General features: G+C 40.1%; 1 protein-coding gene across 3 annotated transcripts in view; it reads right to left on the reverse strand.

Moving 5' to 3' along the window:
- Positions 1-18: 18 nt before the first annotated feature.
- Positions 19-23,976, reverse strand: part of ccdc146 (coiled-coil domain containing 146) — a 46,221-nt gene continuing 22,263 nt past the window's right edge. The window contains exons 6-23 of one of the 3 annotated variants that reach the window (XM_028570078.1): positions 22,856-22,938; positions 22,500-22,590; positions 22,262-22,335; positions 21,120-21,347; positions 20,911-21,000; positions 20,395-20,491; positions 19,599-19,691; positions 18,920-19,087; positions 18,089-18,177; positions 16,667-16,831; positions 16,450-16,525; positions 15,185-15,333; positions 14,699-14,927; positions 5,594-5,704; positions 5,230-5,367; positions 4,591-4,716; positions 1,882-2,004; positions 19-526 (exon numbers count right to left, since the gene is read on the reverse strand). In XM_028570078.1, the coding sequence (XP_028425879.1) occupies positions 329-526; positions 1,882-2,004; positions 4,591-4,716; positions 5,230-5,367; positions 5,594-5,704; positions 14,699-14,927; positions 15,185-15,333; positions 16,450-16,525; positions 16,667-16,831; positions 18,089-18,177; positions 18,920-19,087; positions 19,599-19,691; positions 20,395-20,491; positions 20,911-21,000; positions 21,120-21,347; positions 22,262-22,335; positions 22,500-22,590; positions 22,856-22,938 (2,328 nt within the window). In that variant the 3' untranslated portion in view covers positions 19-328. Of the gene's footprint in view, positions 527-1,881; positions 2,005-4,590; positions 4,717-5,229; positions 5,368-5,593; positions 5,705-14,698; positions 14,928-15,184; positions 15,334-16,449; positions 16,526-16,666; positions 16,832-18,088; positions 18,178-18,919; positions 19,088-19,598; positions 19,692-20,394; positions 20,492-20,910; positions 21,001-21,119; positions 21,348-22,261; positions 22,336-22,499; positions 22,594-22,855; positions 22,939-23,976 lie in introns of all 3 variants that reach the window. The other 2 variants (XM_028570079.1, XM_028570076.1) reach the window with 2 other exon arrangements.

The raw sequence follows: 23,976 nt of genomic DNA on the forward strand, positions 1-23,976 counted from the left end.
TGTTGCCAAAGACAGAAGTACATACAAATGTTTTTACTTGTGGACATGATGTAACAATACACACACATCTCATCTCCCAAATGTCTTCCCTTCCACTCTCCTACAGTATTTGGTGTTCCTGCAAACAAGAGTGTAAACAAGGTCTTGCCAGTAACTTAAAAAAAAAAGAAAAAGAAAACTACATCCAGATGCAGTCCACAAGTACACTTCCACATGACAAAACAGCAGTGGTATACTGGACACAAACATACACAAGAAGCAGGGAGGAAGCAAACGGATCAACAAGTGTGTGATAGAAATTTGGTTTATGAATACATGTGTGTTGTTTTTATATCTCTAAGGGTTTGAGTGTTGGTTTGCGGATGTGTCTCATGTTGGCTCCTGGTTGGGAGGGTTTAAAGGGGGCCTGGGCGCCGTATGGTTTAGGCAGAGGGAGCGAGCCGGACTGGGGGATGTATGCGTTGGGACGGGTTTCAGCTGAGGTGTACTCTCCATTAGGCAACTGGTTCCACTCTTCTTCAGCCAGCTGCACGCACACACACACACACACACACACACACACACACACACACACACACACACACACACACACACACACACACACACACAGTTTTAATATTTGATGCAAGACTGCATGCCCTTGGAGTAAATCGTTTTCCCTAGATTTTAATCATGAAAATGGAATAACTAATTTTGCAATGTATTTATTTTTTTAACATCTCATGACAAATGCAAGGTCACCAATGAACAGTTGAGTGCATGAGCCAAGAATCACAAGGCTGATTAAAGTTCTTTTTTCATATTAGCTTTAATAATTGAAAATACATATTACAGAGATTAGGGATACTAGAGATGCTCTGGGTTTGTTATACAGAATTTTGTCTTTTTTTGGAATAAAAACAATACCGAGACACAGTAAGCTGCATACGTTCGTCTATCTGACTGAGAGGTTATGATGCACAGACCACTTTGACACACCAACAGGATGTGACGTGCAGAACAACATCGATAAATCATCATCACATTTTGAAGTATGATGGATCAATTGTAACCACGGCAGACTCCTGCTCAGACAAAAAAAGAAACTCTTTCACTGTGCACGCATCCTCATGACACAAACAGTCCTCCCTTTGACTTTCACCCCACAACCGCATGCAAATGAACTGTGGCTAAACGCGCTGAGACTTCAAAGAGACGGCGATTTTCTCATGCATATGAACAGTTTATCCGCTGGCATGTGATCCAAGGAGTTGCACACAAAACAAGGAATAATGGCTATGAATGCAAAACAAATAGCAGGAACTGCCAATAAATAAAATAGGAAAAAGCATACTCTTATCAGGTTCATGAAACTCATTTATATTTCAAGAAAATTATAAAATGTATGATTAATGATGACTACAAAAGTAGAAAAAAGCTTAGTGTTGTGGTGTCTTTTTGGACTAGTGGCTATCAGTAGGAATAAGCTGGGTAAAAAAATAGATTGGTATAACAACAGACAGGCTGCAGACACCTTTCAGACACAAATCCCTGTTTGTGTGCCTTTCTTGTGCAGACAGCCTCTACTTCTGTTTGTTTACCAATCTGCCCTTCTCGCCCTGTGTTTGTGCATGTGGCAAAAACTACCCTATATCCTGTCTAATGTCTGTGTGTGGAGAGTTTCTACACACACTTCTCTGTCTAAGTCTGGGCATGTTCAGGTATACAGCAGCCCTTTTGTCCCTCAGAGCCTTAATCGATTCCTGGCCCACGTCGCGTCCCAGCGTCGCGTCCCTGCTTCATTTCTTCTTTTATTTGTCACTCTATCTTCTTTTCATGCCCCTTAGTGATTTAATCACTTCTTGACCAGTGATCTTTGTGTGTCTGTGTGTGTTTCTTTACCCTCTCTCTCTCCTCTTTGTCCCGCTGTCTCCTCTTCTTGTATCGGAGCATCCTCCTCCACTCCTTCTCTATCTCTGGGTATGGTGGCAGGCCCTGTTCCAGCAGCCGCTGGCACCTGTCCATCTGGGAACACAGGGGCAGTGCGAGAAACAATCACTTTGTATTCCTATCACTCCGTCCACTCTACAATCTCCTGGCTCAATTCAATTCTAACTGTGCCTGAAAACAGATGGTCGTATTACTGTCAGAATTTGGGCAAAGTTATGCCTCTGCATTTTCTACATCTACTAGTGTCTGTGGCGCGCTGCAGGCATACATCAGCTGCAGGGGTTCTTCAGGTTATCAACACGCGCCTCTTGAAACATTTACAAGGCCCTTGGGGAAATCTGCAGTTCCCCTCAGTTCACTGGAATGTTTTAGCATCTTTCAGCTCATTGTTTTGGGTCGCAACTTTATGTTTTGGGTTCCCTCGCACCTCTATTATCAGCCTCGTTTTTCAGCTAAAACGCTCTGATAAACCCACCGTACACTTTCTGCGTACCAAACAATGAACAAACACAATTAGCCACTAGATGGTGAACACAGTGGAGCATTTAGCAGCTAAAGAGGCATCGATTTCCCTCAAACACAGCTAAAAGGAGGATGGACTTGCATTCATTGGATAGATGCTGCTTTTAAGCTTGACTGGTTGTTTTGTTTACAGATCAAAGACAGGAAATGAAAAAAAAAAACAGGAGTATATATTAGCTAAAGGAAAATACACTATAGTAGTGTGGCTATGCAGATATGTAATTAGCTTGCAGATAAGCAGCAGTATAATATACAAATACAGCAATTAGCTTTGAACAACAACAGAAGAATGTTACACACCTACTGTAACATTACATTTAATATTCTCATTTGATAAGCAAGTAAGACTATTAAGAGGTTAACTTACTGTTCTGTTCAACACGGGTAAGAGCAGACAGCTATGTCAATTAGCTAATATTTTAGGTAATGGCATTTTGCTTAAATGTTAATAACAATGGAACTTCTCTTGGTTGCTATGGATATGGAATTTGCTATTTTGGCTGCAGATGCTACTTTCAGTTCCAGTAAACTAAGGCTACATTTACATTGCTCACTTGGGTTTTTAAGTAGAAGTTTTGAGCCAAATGCGAACGCCGTGCACACTACAATGTTTTTAGCTTCAGTAGAAGAACTAATCTCTGTTTAAACTAACACGCCTAAACCGCATAGCTCATCAACATTCTCGTATACTGGGCATGAGCGTGTCGGGGTAAACAGGAAGCAGCATGTATGCCTGTTGCTGGTAGCTGCCATGGTAACGTTAGTAGCTTACCCTACAGTTACATTAGCTACAAGAGACAGTGACAAAGCGACAGGCTGCCATTCATTTTCAATGGGAGTGGCCGTTATGCAAATGCTGAGCGATGTGACAAAGCGACTGCCAATCGGAATGAAGGCAGCGTGAGGGCAGCGTGACGTATGTACGTTGGTTGCTTGAGTCAAAGAAAATAATTCAAGATAAACGCTTCAGGACATCGCATTTCTGTATATATATCCGATATGTTTGGCATTTTATCTCATATTTTGTTACTTCTATCGAGAAATAACTACTTTTAAATCCAAAAACATCGTTCTTGTGACTTAACAATACCTCTGAAGGGACCTTTAAGATGTGCTTGAAGGTAGCACCGGAGAATTTCTCTTTACTGTTGCCAAGCAACCAGGATTAGGCTAGGCACGCCCAGGAGTGCCCATCAAGCGAGTGCGTGTCGCTCTCTTTTGAAGCTAATGTGACTGTAGGGATAGTCTCAGAGAGCGAGACGTCATGACTGATAAGAACCATTCAGGTGGTGAAACATTGGCGTCAGTGTTGGTGTTGCCAGAGGTCTCCGTTTGCGGCCGTTGAGACTGCAACACAACCCCGCAGATTCCAAACCAAAACGGGGTCAGAAGTGTTTTCAAATTTCTCCGGTTTAGGGGCTCTGAAATGCCACAGCAGTGTGAATGCAAAGTGTAAACGTGGCAAAAAGATATACGTTTTTAAACCAATGTAAATGTAGCCTAAAAGTAAACAAAAAAAAAGTTTCTTCTTGATCTTGGACAACAATGTCCCCACAAGGTCCAAACAGTGGCTCTTCTGGAGCTTTCCATCTTATGTCAACTTTTGTGCAAACATGGCCGAGAAGTCCTTAAAGCGCTCAGAAAAACATTTCCATGACAACTCCGACTCCAACTCCAACTCCATCTGCTGAAGAAGATCGTGTGATACAACCAAAAGCTCCAGAACAGTTTGTTTATGTCAAACAACATAGATTAAAATACCTGACTGTGACTGATCAGCATAATTTCTAAATATTAATCCTGATTCCCGGATGCTTTCATTAACTGGGTTAGCACTGACTCACTTAATTTGTTCTTGCATTGTTTCTATTGTATTGACATTGTATTGACATTGGAGTTTTCTACATGAAAATTATTATTATTGCATATTATTTTGTCTCTGTGTTTGCCTCTTGATTTGCATTACTGTGCAAATAGGCAAAATAAACAGGTTGGAGGTGAAAGACGGGACACAGCGAGAAATTACTGTTGAGTCACTTTTTGCAATGGAGAGTGACAGGAATAACAGCAAAGACAGTGGAACTCCAGCATCACACTGATGCCAGGTGCGTGCGTGTGTTGTGAGTCAACGCCTCTGACCTGGAGCTCTCTCTCTCGGATCTCTTGTTGGAGAGACAAAGCAGCAGCTTGCTTCATGGAAAGTTCTGCAGAGACGGCCATAATGCGGTGGTTGGTGTCCATTATGTGAGTTCGCACCTCGTTTAACTGGAGACAGACAACACACAGACACACACAGACACACACAAACACACACACACACACACACACACACACAAACACAGAACGTTACAATGCCAAATTTGTCTTCATTCATGTCATTATAGCATATTTCCACAAGTTATTGCATATAATGAACATTGCGTTTGAGCCTATTTATAGTTGGTGTAAGCAAGAGAAATACAGAGAGTCAAAGAGAGAGACAGAGGCCGAGCAAGTGAGAGTACAAGGAAACTGTAATGCTCGGTGAACTCCTTAATGCCCACTCTGCGTGCTCCTCACATGGACAGCACATGCTCCTCAAACAAAGTGTGAGTGTGTTTCGTGAGAGAGACACACACAGAGAGAGGTAAAATACCAGACGGATTGAAGTAACAGGTGAATGATATAACAAGTGTGCGAACGTGGGAGTGTGGTTTTCTGTCTACATTGTTCTATCGGTGTGTGTACATGGGCTAAGCCTCGTCTCTTGTCTGTGTGCAAGTGGATCTTGCTGTCTACCTTCTTTGCCAGTGAGAGTCGGTCCTGTTGGCAGTTCTCAGCCTGCTGGGCGAGTGGCTTGGAGAGCCGGGTCACCTGGTCCACGAGGAGTTCTTTTTCCAGCGACTGCCTCTCGCTCTCTGCCAGATTCAACTCCAGCTACATGCATAGAGACACAATGATAATGGTCTTTTTTTTTCTTCATGAAACTGTTCATCAACAAACGGTCCTATATAGTTGTGTCATAAAAGAAAAAGAACGTATGAAATTAAATTAAATTCATTAAGTAAATATCATGCACAGCGCTTGATTGCAAATGCATCCTAATATGCAATGTTTGCACACACAAACGCACACATAAACACCTTGTAACGTTGTTGTGTACCTGCTCAATCTTCTTGACCAGTTCGACAGTTGAGGGGTCTTTGCCTTTTAGCTCTTTGTAATCAACTGTTCGATTCAGACCTTCAAGGGTTTCGTCCCTGGCTTCTGACAACTGACAGACAGAAAGAATTAGAGACCAAAACAAGACTACAAGTACTGTATGTGCTGCACATACAGGCAAAACTGCTGTCATCAAGTCACTGAGGTCTAGTAATAAATAATAATACAGTCATTTCCCACAAGAGCTCACTTCACACAAATGAATACGTAAACAACGTGAAAAAAAAGAAATCTAGAATTAGTCAGCTCCTGTCAGTGTTTCAAGGGCCTTGTCCTCCAGGCATTTAAGATCCTATTGCACTGGGGATTTAAAAAAAGGCTTGAGACATTTCTCAGCTTAATGTAGTGCCTACATATATGGAAGCTACTTCCCAATAGAGGACAAGTCACTGCCAAAGTGTGATAAAAGAAACCAAAATCTAAAAACGCCACCAGATCCCTCTGAGGGACTGTTTATGTTTTAATATTCTGACATCCCTTAAGACAGCAGAAATAGAAGGAGAGGTAAGGAAAGCACAAAGAAGATGAGTAAAAAGAGCAGAGAGACACAGAAAACCAGGCAGAAGGACAAGAGAAGACATTAAAATAAAGTGAGGGGACAGCGCAGGCATAATAGATTCAAGCCCTTAGCTGACACTCTTATTCTGAAACAGCTGCAACCAGTGAGTGAGGGCTTTAGAGTGTAAAATATGAAGTGCTGACATGATTTATTGAATAACTCTTTAAATGAATGACGGGAAATTAACATCTAATACATGAAATTAAAGGTACCCTGTGGAGTTTTTTTTTGTGTGGAGTCTAGTAGTGCTATGGACCAGTCTTTTAATGATTGTAAACCTGGAAGAACAGTCAGCACAAACGTATGTTGTTTGTCCAAGCTTTGTTCAAACAGTTAAAATTGTAGTGGAGATCCCAAAGTTTCAAAAGATACCAAATATGTGAGGCTGAATAAACTGCGTACGAAACCAAGGGGGTAAGCTTCGCTTCAGAACTCGAACCTCCTATGGCGCCATTTTGATGCTACCAAACGATCACCCAACGTTAGCATTCCATTGACTGCCATTCATTTTGACGTCACTTTGACAGCGACTAACTTTACATCTGAAGTGTTTAAAGACTTTTTTTGTCCATTGTTTATTTCTAAAGGAACACGACAATGTATAAAAGGCTCCATTACCTTGTACCTCACATTATGGCTCCGTAGCAGACGTTTTTATAAAAATAGGCTAACGATTGTGTCATAACCACGCGACTTACTGTCGCATAGTTTACTTACATTACAGTACAGGAGAAGCTTGCAGGCAGTTTCAACTTACATTAGCTGTTTAAGTTTAATTACTAATGTTAACTAGCATTTTAGTTAGCAATAATTAGCCTGTGTCCATGTTACCTCCTTACATATACCTACGCTCTCCGTCTCTGCACAGCTACCAGAAGACTTACAACTTTCAGACAGGTTGCTCACGTCACATTTATGTCGTCTCTCTCAGTTGGAGGTTGCTTAGTAACGCTCAGCGCTCACCGGAAAAGTGCTTCTAATATCCTTCACTGGTCTCTGTCCAGAGCAACGGGATCGGTTGGTCCAGTTTATATACTGTCTATGTATGAAACTTTGCCCAAGACGTCAATCACATTCCCATTTGATGGAACAGGAAACAAAGAAAATGTTGGAGTCTTGTATATACACTTCATACAGCGAGAGTTGGCTGATACAGAATATATTTGTGATACAAGTGGAATCATGTTTTTCCAACTTTAAAGGTAGGCTACTTACAGTAGAGGGGAAATTGAAATAAACTCCATGTGAAGGGGTTAATTGCTTGCTTTGACCAACAATCCAAACCCAAGATTTAAAGACTTGCTCCAAACTGCTCTGGGAATTTGTTTCTGAAGAGGATATTTCATTAAGAAGCAGTTGGTTCTAATAACCACTTTTTAAACATAGATTATAGAGATAAAGACAAATAAGACGACAAGCTGCCTCTTAACCTGTGTGGGGACTGCAGATGGAAATGAGCATTTAAAGTAGTTACAGTATCTCAGCAGGGAAGTTACAGCAAATGCTCCATTACAGCAAAATAAAGGGAGTCTATATATAAAAAAACATATGAAGCTGAGATGATCAAGGAACCATGACAGGGACCATAAAAGGTACTTAAATAAAATAGACGAAAATAGAAAGAAGACAAAAAAAACCCCATCAGATGGCAGATGAAAAGAGAAAATATGGAGAAGACAAGAGAGTGGATAGGCAGCAGAGAGTAAAGAGAGGAGTGTGGAGGAAAAACAGGATGTGGAAAAAAAATGTGGTACACAGGGGTCTGACCTGCCATGACCTGGCTTATGAAACAGCAGCTTCTCTCCACTCAACCATACAGTGTGTGCGTGCGCACACGCACCTGTGCATGTTTACATGCCTGCATCTAATGTGAGAAATTATATGTCAGACTTGAAAGACAGCATGGAACAAAGTGATGATTCCCATTTTTCCTCCCTTCACGGAAGAGATTAATAAAGCCTCTGCAAACAGACAGTGAGTCTGATTAAAGCGGACTTCAGTGTTCAGTGCTCCCTCAACGTCATATGACTCAAGTTTTGATTTATTAGTATGACTGTCATGTGATCAACTGAAATATTTTTAAGGCAAAAAGTTACATATGCTAAAGAGGGAATTAAAAAAAAGTTGAGAGGCAGACAACACTGACAGTAAGCATCTGATCTCTGAAAGGCAGAGATAGAGATGAGAGTGGAGCAGATGTACATGGAGAGACTGATAAAAGGCTGACAGAAAGAGGAAGATAAAGTGCAGAGCAAAGGAGAGGCAGCATAAAGTCCAGAGTGAGGAAAGGAGGGAGAGATAGGATGTGAAAGCAGACAAGAAAGACAGAATCAGAGGGAGACAGGAGATGCAGAGAAACAGGAATTGGGGCTGACCAACGGGGACCAGGGTTATCTGCAGTTTTCACAGAGAATATGACTTTGACAACAAATCCTAGATCACTGTGCAAGGAGTTGAATGCATGATTAATTCATATCAAACCCAAAATCAAGCAACAAAGCCGGCAAAATGTTCCGGCTAAACATGCACATGAAGGGCACTAAACTTTGAATGATCATAGTTAATCTACGTACAAATTAAAGTCAGACAGAATTTTAAATTCTTCACACTTTTTGTGAAAGAGAATATATAAAACTGCAGCTACTCTTTTGATATTTACAACTTTTCATTAGAATCTTACCCATCTGCGTGTGCCCAGTCCTCACTTTTGAGTCTGATTGATTGGTGTCCCACCCTCATACGTAAGCACCCTAAACCATTTAAACACTACATGATGGATAGGATACAGCTGCTCTTCTCTGTCACTCTCCTCTCTGCTTTTCAATCAATCTTTTTTTTTTTTATCCTGTGTTGTGCCCTCGCTCTTAACATTTTCATACGCGTCCCCCTCCCTCTGTTTTTATGCGCTGATGTTTGTCTTCCCCTTTGTATTCATCTGTCTCTGTCTCTTTTCTGCCTGCCTGCCTCTCTGTTTGCTTCATCAGACTGTCACAAAGAATTGCTGCTTCCTTGGCTCATGAATGCTGTAAAGCATTGTATGTGTGACAGCATCTACGCAGAATACAATTTGCATAGAATTTACATAATTTCCGCTCAGTTAGTAGTTGGCATGATGGCATAAAGAGCCCCATAATAGATGGCACACTGCATGCCCAAAGTATAATAATGACCTTATTTACATAGCCCTTCTCAAAATTAGGTTACAACGTTCCTCACAATTAAAAGGGATACAAGACAAAGGGACAGATCAGTAAAGCAGAAAGGTCAGTAAAGTAAAACAGCAGAAAAATTATAATCATAATAAGGTTAATTAGCAGGACATGTAAGGGCTTAACTGAAGCTTTCATAAGCCCCAAAATGAGGAACAAATTTTAATTAGATATAAAAATGTGCATTTTAACTTGGTTTCTACATAAATATTTAACAGCAGGTCACACAATATCAGAAACACGCATAATATTAGTTAACTGATTTACACCGGTAATATCAAACTGAAGTAATGTTGCTGTGGAGAAAAATCAGCTGTTGATTTTTCTCTGAGTGGGAGTACGATGTGCAGCGAGGCAGTTCTTGGGTTTAGTCATGGAAGAAAACTCAAGCTTCATGAACTTCATGAAAACGTTAAAACAAGGAAAGCAGACAATGTAAACACAATGTCAGATAAGGCCACTAGAAATAACTAATTAAAAGTTAAGGAACATAAATATCTTGTGGTAGGAAGAGTTTCCAAGGATGATACTGCTTGTGCCGGGCTGAATTCCTCAGGCAAATCACTCCACAGTCTAAAGACCTCTGACAACAAAAGCCCTCACTTTCACTCTGGGATACAGGAATAGTTATAAGGTATGGTAAGGTTCCTGCCTGCAGAGGACCTCGGGCTACATCAAGGCTCATAAGAAACTTTAAAAGAAAGATAACTAGGGGCCAGCACATGCATGACCTTTAAAGTAATCAGTGATTTGGAGATATCACCCCAACAATGAATATTAGCAGCCAAGGTACAAAAAAAGAAGAAGCTTTTTCTTTATGTCTGAAAATCCAGTGCAAAGAAATCTACGGTGTGAATCTTGAGCAGAGCTAACTTACTGGTAGGCCAACAAAAATACATCATTGGCAGCACCGTGACTCCATTCGGAATACATCACAACTTGTCTGAAGGCTTGCCTGAGTTAGAAAGCTGAATATTAATATTCTTGGCTATTTAGGCAGCAGCGAGCAGGGAAGTCAGATTAAAGGGAGTTACCGAATGACTTTCAACAGTTGCAGAGTGGAGTTTCGTATACCACACAATGATCAGTCACGTAACAGTATCATCAGCCTCTTTTGTGTCTGTGTTTTGCTTTTCCTGCTTCCTCTCTAGCGGTCTCACTAAGTCTCTGACATACAACACACAGTCACTTGCACACCTCTCAAGACATGCCTGACTGGGTGGTTTCTCTATGGTAATAAGTTCCAGACAGGTTGGCCAAAGATTCAAGAGAGGGACAAACAATATGACTCAGCACTGTAGGGATAGTGCAGAATGTCATCAACCCCATGCGGTTATAAATCCTACTCCAATACTGACTGTGACATGTTTGTATGTATGCATGTCTGTATGTTGCTGATATTAACTGTGCATGTGATTTTACATAACAAATGAGATGTCAACATGGCAGCGATTCATAAACAAGTAGTAAATTCAGAATCCAACTCCAACCCCTGTTTACTTTGCAGCAATTAAAATTCCTCAGAGCAAATTAAAGCCTCAGAGTATATTGAACTTCAATAGTCTCACAGATGGCCCGATCTATCTTTGTCAACATTTCCCATCAAAGGGAGGGGGGGTTCTGTCTGCAATGAGCAGATAAACTGGTCACAGATAAATACAAATACACAATATATATAATAAATTGACAGCAAGGCAGTTGCACAGAAATTGAATTCACATAGAGGATGAATTTGCAAGGAGAATGAATTGAGCCGGCCAGCCTCCTGCAATAGGAGAGACCCTGGTGATTCACTTTTTGTAGCCAGGGGAGGTAGATGACTGTATGAGGAAAAACAGTGATTTAGAAATGATTAGCTATTTATACAAAGAGGAGAACGGGGGGATGTGGAATAAGTGGATGGATGAATGAACAGACAGATGTAACTGTTCATTGTTAGAAAGTTCCAGAAGTTGCATGTCTATCCAAGCAAGACTAAGAGTCTACAGCCATGCCAGCAGCTGCAGAGAATGCCAACATGCTGATGTTGAGCGGGTATAATGTTTACCTTGTTCATCATCTTAGTTTAGTGTGTAAGCATGCTAACATAGGCTAATTAGCACAAAAGTCATCGTACAGCTGAGCTTATGGGAATGTCATTACTTTTTGACCTGAAGGTGGTGCTAAATGAGAAGTTAAGAGATCACAAATGTTATTACAATGTACTCTGAGGGGGATGTCTGTACCAAATTCCACAGCAATCCATTTGATATTTGTTGAGATATTTCACTTAAAGACCACAAATGTCAACCTCATGGTGGAGCTAGAGGAAGAGTCAGGGCCAAAGTCTAAGTCAGTAGGATTTATCCTCTGGGGATCATGAATGCCTGTGCAAAAGTTTATTGCAATCCATCTAGTCTCGCTTTTGCCAGACCTGCTCTGGTTTATTGGCATTTTATTAAAGCAATCACAATCGTCATGGGCAGCGCTAAGCGCCGCACAAGCCACTACAAAATAGCCTGGGGTAGGAACTTCAAAAGTTGTTTTAGTCATGCCAGAGATAACTCAGATTGGACAGATAGTCTAGCTAGCTGTCTCAATTTAACATGCAGAGATCTGAGGAGCAGATCCAACACAAAGAAAGCAGAATGAAACGGACATCTACGAAAAGGCATGCGTCCGGAGGAATTTCCTGCAGCACCGGAGCAATCCCATAAGTGGAACGTGGAGGATATAGACTACAATCCATCTAATGGCTGCTGGGATATTTCAGTCGGGACCAAATTGTCATCCATAGAGCCGTGCTGCAAGCATGGCTAAAAAGGTCAGAAGGTAGGAATGTACTGTATCTACAGCCAAGTGCAAGGTCAGTCAGAAAAGAAAAGAAAAAGAAAAGGGAGAGGGAAAATATGTGAAAAGGGAAGGGAGGTTGGAAGGGTCTTTGTAGGAAAATATACAGATACTTTCAATGAAACTAAAACCCCAAGAACCGCTTAACAATGAAAGGAAGGATGGTCGGAAAAAGGTAAGGAGTGAAAGAGTAAATAAACTAACAATGAGAGAAACAGTAGAAAATAAGAATGAAAGCAAAATGATTGCAATGACAAGGCCTGTTGTAGCAAACAGCAGATAAACAGCAGAAGGAGTAAACAGATGGAGAAAAGGAAAAGGGGATTTTTTTTCTCAAAAAAGCAGCACACAGGCTTCAGTCTGTTCCAACACTGCGTTCATCCAAAAACGCAAAATACTCTGATGAGAAGTCTGGTCCAGCAGCAAGTCAAAACCAGTTACTCTCATCCAGAGCAGCAACACACCCAATCCCACGATGCAGCTACTTGCAGGGAAACTGTGTGTATGTGTGTGTATGTGTGTGTGTGTGTGTGTGTGTGTGTGTGTGTGTGTGTGTGTGTGTCTCTCTCTCTCAAATATCTCTCCTTCTATGCGTCTGTCACTCTCTATGTATTGCAAAGTTACTGGAATAGGTTTGTGTTTTTATGTGGTTTATTCATGCATGTCTCAGTCTGTCTCTGTGAAACTCATGCAGTGTTTGGTTGTTTGGGTTTGTCCCTATTGGTTTAGATCTTCATCTTCTTTCTGCACGTCTGTCTGTGGAGTTTAATTAGCAAAAGTACTGTTTCTGTCTTGGTTGAAACTTCTGAGCATGTTTGAACACAGTCAGTGTACCTCAACAAAACAAAGTGAGAGGATCAGCACTGAAAACCAGGCTATAAATTGACCACTTTTGATGAGTGTTCAAAGACAGCTACAGTAATGGTGTGCAAACTGAAAAAACACAATACATTTTCACAATTCTTATAATGTTGCTTTATCTAAAACACTTTGTCTCAGATGGAGAGGTGATGGAGGGTCTGTGCATGCTCGCAGTAGTTTTGTGTTAGTTCTAGAGAGTCTTTGGAGAGACTTTTTCTCAAGTGCAAAAGTCAAATTCATCTGGAATGTGGTCAAAATAAATACTTATATGAACATTGAGTATGTTCATTAGATTAAAAAGAAAATCCTCCAACACAATACATTTACTAGACTAATTCTAAAGTCTCAACATAAGGAGAAGCTTTAAAAGTATTTAAAAACAGAGATCTGCTCATTAGTGAATTTCCTAGTGTGTTTGACAATTGACTTCTGGAGTTTGAACTTTTGGAGTTCCCCTAACTTGACAAAGATACACATAAAGTTGAACAATAGTCTGCAATACCTGAGACACATACAACTCACTTCACACACACACACACACACAATCTACTTGCTGAGATCCTATGAGGACTCTCCACTGACACCACATAAATCACTTAAGTGTCTAAATTGTTGTTGTTCCCCCCCCACACACACACACACACACACACACACACACACACACACACACACACACACACACACATTTGCCAGAAGATTCCAAAGAAAACCTTGCAGACACACACACACACACACAAACACACAGACACACACACACACACACACACACACACACACACACACACACACAGTCTTTTCAGTGCAACTTGGATCATGTGATCCCACTAGGAGGAACTAATTGACAGGGCTGACTGCGCAGATAGGATTTTGAGCTAGGCCACATCATGATGAGCTGTGATTGGACACTGGGGGATTTTTGAACAGCAGTATACTGAGGGCAAAGTCTGCGCAAATTAATGTACAGCATACTGTATATGAGCAAATGCACTTTAGACAAACTGTAGAGGCCCTATAGAAATTAACACACGCATCGATGTGCAATGCTCGTTCAATATAATTAATTATCTGGAGGAGGCCCAAACATTGGCCCTTGCAAAAATAAGTAGAACAAAACTCTTTTCATACTAGAGTGCACCTTTGATGTAACAATACAGCAGGCTCTTTTTACAGTGGATACTAGTTTATCAAAAATATAAAAAGTGTTTTCATTTCTTGTCAGTAAGGTATGAGACAAAGGAGAAGTAGGCGTTGGGAGAATGTCACCAGGACACTTTCATCCCTGTTCACACAGTAGAAAAGATTTTAATGAATGATTTCTATGATTATTTCTATGAAACATCGCTATCCTCAACAACTGTAACCGCATATCATAAGTAGAACACACACATATTTCCACCCTCAACTTTTCGTTGTAAGTAGTTTGCAGTTCTGAGAGTTTAGTGGAATTACCTATTTTTTTTTCTTGTGTGGAACTACAGAGTGTGACTTGACTTATTAATTTAGTTTGAATTTGGCTGTGTATCTGCTAATATCTGTGTTTGGATGTGTAGGTATAAGTAGGTTTTATGTTGCCGGTATACATCCCCACCTCTATCTGCAGCATGGCGATCTCTCCCTCCAACTTGTTCTTGAGGGGCAGTACCTTCTTCTTCAGGTCTATCTGTCTCTTCTCCTCATTAATCTCTAAATGAAAGTCTCTCATCTCCTTGTCCATGGCCTCCAGTGTCATGTTGCCCTTAGTAATGGCTGCCTCCTGGATGTTCACCTTTTCATAGTAGTTGAATAACACCTCCTCGTGCTCCAGGAGCTGGATGCCACTGTAGGACACACACGCACAGGCACAGGCACACACACACACACACACACACACACACACACACACACACACACACACACACACACACACACACACACACACACACACACACACACACACACACACACACACACACACACACACACACACACACACACACACACACACACACACACACACACACACTTTGACATATGTAGTTTAGATCCTATACTTGAAATCAGGCTACATTATGTAAGCTCCAAATACAATACGTACAGAGAATTGCGGCGCTGTATGGCCCTTTCGTGATTCTTGTTTATTTCCAGAAGTGCCTGTTCCTGGATGTTGATCATTTGGGTGAGTTTCATCAACTCCAGTTTGTTTTCCTCATACTCCTGAGTGATCTGATGGTGCTTCCAGGCCACCTAGAAGATATAAAAAGAGTGTTACATGTTTTAACCATAAAAGGGGAACTTAGTGTAAATGTAGGTATACTTTTAAACTAAACGTGTACTGCGCACAACTCTAAATACAGATGCACAAACCCAAACTCACCACTCATACATACATAACATTTGTTTAGCTTCATTTTGGTAAAAAAAAAAAAAACAGGCCTGTTTTTGGTCCTAATTGCAACGGAATGCTTTCACTTGATGGTGCTTAAACAACTACAGTAGGACTTCTAGAGTAGACCATACATACTTCTGTAAACTGTTGTAAACTGTTAACAGTGCATGGCTTACTATTTAAAAGACACAAAGATAAATACCGGGGAAAGTGGATGTGGGTTTTGCCTCCGTTCAACCCTAGGTCCTCTAAATCATGTAATTCTTAATGACATATTTAAACTGCTAGATTTCCAACATGACATCATGACTTTGCGTAAACATACACGCCCACTTTCTTAAGCCAAGTGGTGTGTTATCTGTATGCATTTTGAGCTTATGTCTACGCTGCGTGCGTGCAAGGGTATGTCTACACTGTATACAGCGGACGTAAACATACCCGCCACTTGGCATGTTATCGTCACTTGGCGTGTTATTGCGAAAAGAAAACTACGGTTGGGTTTAGGAAACGTGACACGTAGGTTTAGGAAAAGAAGAACCGGTTGGGTTTAGGAAAAGAATAACGGGGTTAGATTTAGTAAAAAAAGAAAGCAACGGTTGAGTTTAGGAAACGTGAGACGCAGGACACGATCCCCGGTCTCCTGGGTGAAAGTCCTGTGTTTTACCCGTCCACCACCCCGACCAACCTCCGTACGCAGATTTTCGCCCTTTCATACTACTCACTAAGGCGTCAATTCAACTTAATGTAAGTCAATGGAGGCCAAACGGCGTTGATAAACACGCTAAAAAGCGAGTACGCCAATAATGGCATACAAATTGGCGTGTCATACATACACCATTTCATGAGATCAGTCTGAGATTTCGGATACTAGCTAGCTTACAGTAAAGAAGACCCAGAGTTGTCTTGACTGGTCTTATCTTTTGTGTGTGTGTGTGTGTGTGTGTGTGTGTGTGTGTGTGTGTGTGTGCCTGGACCTTGGAGATGTCATTGCGCAGTTTGTCCCTTATTTTGGAGCTATTAGAAATCTTCATACGAGCCATTGTGACTGAGCTGGAATGGACACACATAAACGCACACAAACGAAAAGTATTATATATAATATACACAATACAGGAGATGGAGATATAGCTTCACTGATGACTGCCAAAGAATGCATGGACTACATTCAATACAAAACATAAATGTACACACCGGTCCTTGTTGATGACAATGGTACGTTGGATCTCTGTCTCATTTTCCAGCACTTTAACCTGCTCTGTCAGCTCTGTGATTGTCTGTGAGGCGATCTGCTTCAGTTTGACGTACTTTTTCTTCTCTTCCGTAATCATGTTGCACAGCTTACAGTACTGTAAAACTCTAAGAGAGACAACACTGATTTACAATGAGCCCATTCTTGATCAGTTATCTGTTCTTTTGATCATCTGCATTTACTTAGCCAGTGATAGCTGTAAAACACATTGAATTTATTTTCTTTGTTTAGCATCTTGCGAGCTGCTCTTGGATTTATATGAAATGTAGTATTCATATCCATAGCCAATAAAAGTTGTCACTGATTCAACTGCTCTTGGGCTTTAGGTCAAAGTGTGCTTATAAAAATTTGGCAATATGGAGGAAAATGTTATTGCCACAATCATTATACCATCATCATAATATCAATGGGTTGAAATCTGAACTAAAGTCTTGTTAACATAGCAAAAAGTCTTATTCGTGTTCATAACAAATGTTTAGTAAATCAAATTATGACAGAACTAAAGCCTTATGCAGTGTGACATTTCATTACATTTCAATTTACCATTCATGTAAGACATGCAAATTGTGAACAGTGACTGCTAAATATGAGAACAGTTTTCGTATTTCAATTACAGAGAGGATACATGATATTTGATTATCATCCGGCTCAGTTTTTGCTCGACTAGGTGCAGTTTTTGGGCGGATCAACATCAGAGTGTAGTCTGTGTAGTCGTGAACTAATTGAATGTAGATGGAGTCTGCTGTCGTACTGGGTGGTTCCAGATGCATGAGTCTGTGCCTGAACACTGAAGTATGACCAATTAGTAAGCTTGGGTTTTCTACTCTGTGCAGATGTGCAGATGTCTGAATTAATTGTGATCCACACAGATCAGAGGAGCCAAACAAATAACCAGGGATTCAATTATCAGTCACATCAATATAATGTAGAGAAATTCAATTCGCTGCCCACACTGATTGATCATTAAGGCCAAGGACTTATTGTACTGGTTTGACCCTGGACGCAGGAACACCATAACTGCCGCTGCATATAATGCAAAAAGCAATGTGTATTTACTTAAAGGGTTATCTTAAAAGGGATCTTGAGTTGTGCAATTAAATCTTAATGTCCACATTATACAAAGAGAAATAAAAGGTAAAAGCGAGAGAGAGAGAGAGCGAGAGAGAGAGAGAGAGCGAGACTAAGACTGAGAGACAGGAAACAAATGAGACGGAGAATAGGTGATTATACTTCCCCTAATACTACATATTAACTGCTTAGCAGCTTCTCCGTAACCAAAATCCTGTTCATCAGGACACACACACACACCTTTGCATTTAATGAAAGGTGGCTGATAAGGAAATTAGAAGAGAAAACAGTGACACCTGCGCTGTAGCATAGCGTTCAGCTTGTTGTGGTCCATGATGATCAGGTCTTTTTCTCGCAGCTCGTGCTGGATTTGCTGGTTCAGCTGCTGTGGATATGAGTTACACAGGGGAAACTACAGTATCATCACTTCTGTGTGGGTGTGTAAATATGTGTGTGTGCTCACAAACATCAATCTTCAATCAGATTTGTGGGTGTACATTTTTCAATGTTGTAGCAGCTTCTCTTCTGACAATTTGAATGCATAAAAAAGCAACAATAAAGTAGCTGATCAAGCAGTCCTGGTTTTGCATACAGAGTTTGAAGTTTTTTTGAATTCATTGATTAATTTTGGAGCTAGACACTGTCATTACTTACTAATCAGGTATGAGACTGCATGAATCTGTAGTTGCAAGTGATACTGTATTAGAAAAGCAGCAACTTTTGATTCCATTAGACAGAAAGAATTGCATGGAGCCAACATGAAAAGGGAAACCAGGGAACCATTTATAAAAGTCATGTCTGCCAAAGATCTTACTTCAATTTAGCTGAACTAAAATGGCCTAGTCTCTGTATATATATTTTTTCTAATCATTCTAAAATGATAACATTGTGGTGACGTAATATTGTTAGGTCAGTAAAGAAAAAAGTAAAGACATTTGCACTATTTGAAAATTGTGTTTTTGTCATTTTTGGTTGCTATCCTGTCACACTCAAGATGCCTAAAATATGAACCTGCTTTAGTTCCTCTTTGATGTTATTAAAAAGGCACTAATGATGACATTAAAAACCTATTTTAAAAGTACTTTTGTGTATGTGTTTACATGTATCTGTGTGTGTTTGTAATGCACCTCAGCCCTCAGCAGTTCATGGTGCTTCTGGCCCCTCTCCTCCACTTTGATCCGTGTCAGACATCGGAGGTTATGGAGTTCTTCTCGGAGGCAGTTTGACTCCCTCAGCAGCTCCTGAATCATCCCATACTGCTGCATCTTCTGGCTCTCCTCCTCAGAAACTGATAGCTGATTGGGAACACACATTTAGTGTCAGTTTTCAGTTGAAAGATCTCACAATTTGACTAAAATGGAAGGGTTACTGACAGCAGAATGGGACAGCAAAATGGACTAAAAGTCCTGTAATACCAGGAAGATAGATAGAGGATGGATATTGAAACCTTTCTGTGTTATGTTGAGACTTTTCCCCAGAGAGATCACTAAAGTTTTGCCTAACAATATGACATAGGATGAGATAAAAATGTGACGGGAAATCTCACTTTGCCTTCTAACTCTTTAGATACAGATGCTAGAAAATGAAAAATAGAGAACTTAAACATAAAAATGGCATTTACTTAGAAAAGGTCATGAAAAAAGTTCTGAGACATATATTAAAACTAAGATATAGTTAAATCAACACCTTACTTTAACAATAAAAATATAGGCTCCATATTTATTTGTTAGAGGGCTACTGCAGTGAATCTGATTATATTTTACAGCTGCTAATGATAATTTGTCCACCCACGCACATTGCTCCTACCTGTTTTTCGAAGCCGACTTTGAGAGCATCCACCTCTTTCTGAAGCTCCATCCTCTGCTGAATACCGGCCTCTTGTTTGGGAACAGCATCCAACTAGAAATTCAAGTTGGAATGTAAAGTCTGTTCAAGTTTTCAGGGTGCAAGCAGATCTTACATCTGCTGTATAGTCAGACCTGATTCTTATTGAAAAGCTGTAAAAATGTATTATCATTTTTTTTCCTAGTTGTAGAAAGTAAAGACCAAGAGGATACATAATATTGATATATTCAATATTTCCTTAATGCGTGAATTCCCTGATGTGTCATTGTGATTTCCTTTCATAGAGTTATGTGCTTGTGAGATGTGCTGATGCATTTCCCATGACTCTCGCTCTCCTCTTCTTTCGTTTTAAAAACTATAAACATCAGTAAAATTACAGGAAGCTCAAGAATAGAAAAGTGCTTCTGGTGTAAAGCAGATTAACGATTTAATGTGCTGATTACTGGCACCGTGACATTTACACTCAAAATGTTCCCATAACTGTGTGTAAGCCTTTTTTTGTAAGCCAGTTTTCCAAACCAATTGCCAATATCAGTAAAAACACAATGAGGAGTGAGTGTTTGAACATTGTGAGGTTTACTGGTAAAGCAGCAATTAGAGGCCCTGGATGTACAAAAAGTCTACATAAATACAAAATAACAGAAACCTTCACATGCTAAAAAACACCAGACCACTCATGAATACTCCAACTGCCTAAAATTGGAGCAGATGTTTCTTCTATACTTATTACTATTGAAAGTAATAATCTACATGTCACCTGTGCCCGTAACTCATCGTAGATAGATTGCGTGTGCTTTAGCTGCTCAGTGGCCATGGTCAACACATGCTCCATCCTCTTGAGGGCTTGCATCTGCCTGAGGAGAAACCTTTTAAATATTTATCATTTTCACAAGGCTGTGACTCCTACACAAAATGAGGAAACTCAAAATTAGGCTCATTATATAAATTCCTGTCAAACATACAGCAGCAGAATGCAGCTAAAGAAATGCTCTGAACAAATTAAATGGGTGTTAAATATCTAATATATTTAAACTATTCCCAGAAACATTCCGTGTGCATACTGAAAAGTACAGCAACATGCTGACAACTAAAACCACAAGCTCTGTGACTGAATGTCAAATATATATGAAAGAACTATATATTTACTGTATATTTTAGGTGTACAAGTATAAGTGCAATAGCCTTTATACACAGTGTGTAATTATTGAGGTGTGTTGATATGAGGGGACTCATTTACATGTGTGATGGAGCTCAGTTTGACGTCACGCTGTACCTATTTTTCTCCCTGAGCTGCACAGATTGGCTCTCATACAGGTGCTTCCTGTCGAACATGATGTTCTGCAACTTCATTTCCAGGATACCTCTGGTGATGAAAAACACACAATGCCCTGCTTGAAAACACACAGCAAAAGCCTCTCCTCAGACTAAAACACTCTCTCCATAATGTCCATTTTTGACTGTGACTGTAAAAGAAGTTTATACCTGTTCCCCATGAATTCAGCCTCCTCCTCCCTGTTGACCTCCTGCTCTTTTAGAAGCTGTCTGCACTCCTTCTGACTGGCATCTACTTGAGCCCTGAGGCCCTCCAGCTCCTCATTCAACTCCTTCTTCTTCGACCTCAGGGAGTGGTTACGCTCGTCCACCTCCTTCACTTGCTGCTCCGTTTCTGAAATATCTGTATTTAATGATTCTATCTTCTTCATTGCAGATCTAATGTGTTTAGGAGGGGTTGATAGAAAATCAGAAACATACAAAGAACAAGTGTAAGTATAAGGCCAAGAGTGTCTGTGTATTGCTCTTCACTTGCACTGTAAGAGTGCACATCTTGTGAAATAACAGCATGTGTGCATCCATCTTTTACATACACCCCCCAGTACCCCTCAGCTTTGTGAATTTCAGATTACAAGTCACAGCTCACATGGCTCATACAGACAGTTCCACTGCATCACTTGCAAGCCCAATTTAATTTGAAATAAACATAAAAGAGATTGCAGTGCCAGTGGAACAGTTCTCTGATGATGAAGAGGCTTTTGACTGCAGCTGCACTTGAATACAAAGATTAATGATGTCCGATGCACATGTTTGCCATGTTTCTTTTTTAATTAAATTAAATTAGAGGGATTGAAACCTTTAAATTCTTGAGAAAAATTTGACTGTTGCTACAAATGTTACCCAGTTTTTCAGTTCCTCATATTTCCTTTTTGCTGGGTTGCAAAGCCTACTGTGCAGCAAAAAGCACGTGGCTGGAAATACATGTTACAGAGAGAAAACCGTATAACAAGAATAAACCTGGAAGTGATGCTTCTTGCAGGGAAATTCATTTAGAAACTAATATTTAGTTTCAGTTTTGCAAAGGTTGCAAAAACAATTGCTCTTTTCATTAGGATAACTACAGTATGATAACTCAGAGCTCATCCAGTTCTTTTGTGTATAGGAGATCAAGACGAAGGAATGATTTGAGCCAACCGACAGGGAGTGACTTAATTTTCAAAAGATGTTTCTGTTGTCTTTTCTTCTTGGGTCTCACTGAAGCACCCTTACTAGCTATTTTTCTTTCTGGTCTTTGAAACATTAACTTTCTGCTCTTCCCCAATAACAAACATTGAAGGGTTACATGTACTTACTCCTTCTTTGAGCGTTTCCTTTCAATCTCCTTTAAAACCTGGTCAGGGATGCTGATGAGCTGAGCTTTCTCAGCCTTGTTAGACGCACACACACACACGTGTAAGAAAGCACAAAATTTGTTATTTAATTGATGGTGTGCTGTAAGCCACACACACACACACACACACACACACACACACACACACACACACACACACACACACACACACACACACACACACACACACACACACACACCTCTTTATGCTCTATGAGCTCCGTCATGTCCTCCAGCTCTTTCTGTTCTTTCAATATCTGCGTTTCATGGGCTTCCACATCTTCTGTCAGACTTCTGTGCAGGGAGTGAGGGCAAGATACGCACAAAAAGAACGCTTATTATCAGAAGAATTTTGATTAACAGCACTTAAAAGATTCAGCTGCACCGCTTCTTATTAAAACGGACAATGAGAGCACACCGAATGAACCTGAAAAGATATAAAGAAACACAAAAAGGCAACGCCATGAAGAGCTCCACACACTTGTTTCAATCTGCAGGGCAACGTGAGCAAACTGCATGTGTGCCCTGCTCACTGAACAACAGCTAGATAATATACCTGACTTCCAGTTGTCTCTGGGAAACCTCTTTCCTCAGATCTTCATATTTGTCCTGCAGGGCCTTTGTTCTGTTCTCCAGCTCCTGGAGGACACACCCGCAGCATGAACATTAGATCACATATCAAGCATGGCAGGTCTATGATGACAATTTCATTGAGCTCAGGATACAAGCAAAATACCAATGTTTTTTTCCTCTCATTTCTTAGTGTCTCATCCAAACTCTGTCAGTTCCGACAGCCTTTGCTTTGCATATGGAGTTTTGTTTTTTAAGACTCATAAACTGTCTTCTAATGCATTGATGAAAAATAAAAAATAAAAGTCTTTTAGTTGTTGAAGTGGTAACACATTTTTCAGTGCTGGTACTAGTTCTAGTCTGAGTATGAATGCAAACAATTGCAACTAAACCAGCTGTTATCAATTAAACTTGATAAATGCAATGCACTCTGAAGCTAGTTTAATTAAAAATGTATGTGAGGACTCTATAATGAAACACATAGCTTATTAATCATATTTGACAAGTGTGTTTGTGTGTGACAGATAGAGAAGAAGGCACATTGTTTGTTTGTTGTTTCAATAACAAATGGAAAGGCCCCTTTACACATACACTATGTTACGTCTGCTACTTTTTTAGTAAAGGCAGCAGCTTCTGCTATTCAAATAAACAGAAGAAGGAATTGCTTGTATGAATATTATTTGACCATACACTTCTGATGTTTTACATTTTAAGAATTGTTCATGAGTCCTGGTGCTGTGCCCAGAATACTGCCATACTTGATAATTCATGTTGTCATGGCTCCCTACAGTATAGAGAAGCAAACCGGCTTGTGTCACTTGTTCTAAAAGGTATTGAAAGCAGAACTGTAGTAGATTTGGAATGTTGTGTTAATGCGATCAGTAATTAAATGGTAGTTGCAAAACAGAACCCCCAAAGTATTCAAAATCGGAAAGTTAATTAAAGCTGATTAATTTATTCAACAAGCTCTACATACTGTAGCTCAAAATCTAACCTTCTTTTCCATAAGCAGACCAGGCGACTGAATTTTGATTGATTGATGATGATTCTTATTATTGTGAATAAATTGCGTCTTAAGACTTCCCTAATTCTGTTAACATTCTTGAT

This window comes from Perca flavescens, chromosome 23, assembly GCF_004354835.1.
Source record: "Perca flavescens isolate YP-PL-M2 chromosome 23, PFLA_1.0, whole genome shotgun sequence".
Lineage (NCBI taxonomy): Eukaryota > Metazoa > Chordata > Actinopteri > Perciformes > Percidae > Perca > Perca flavescens.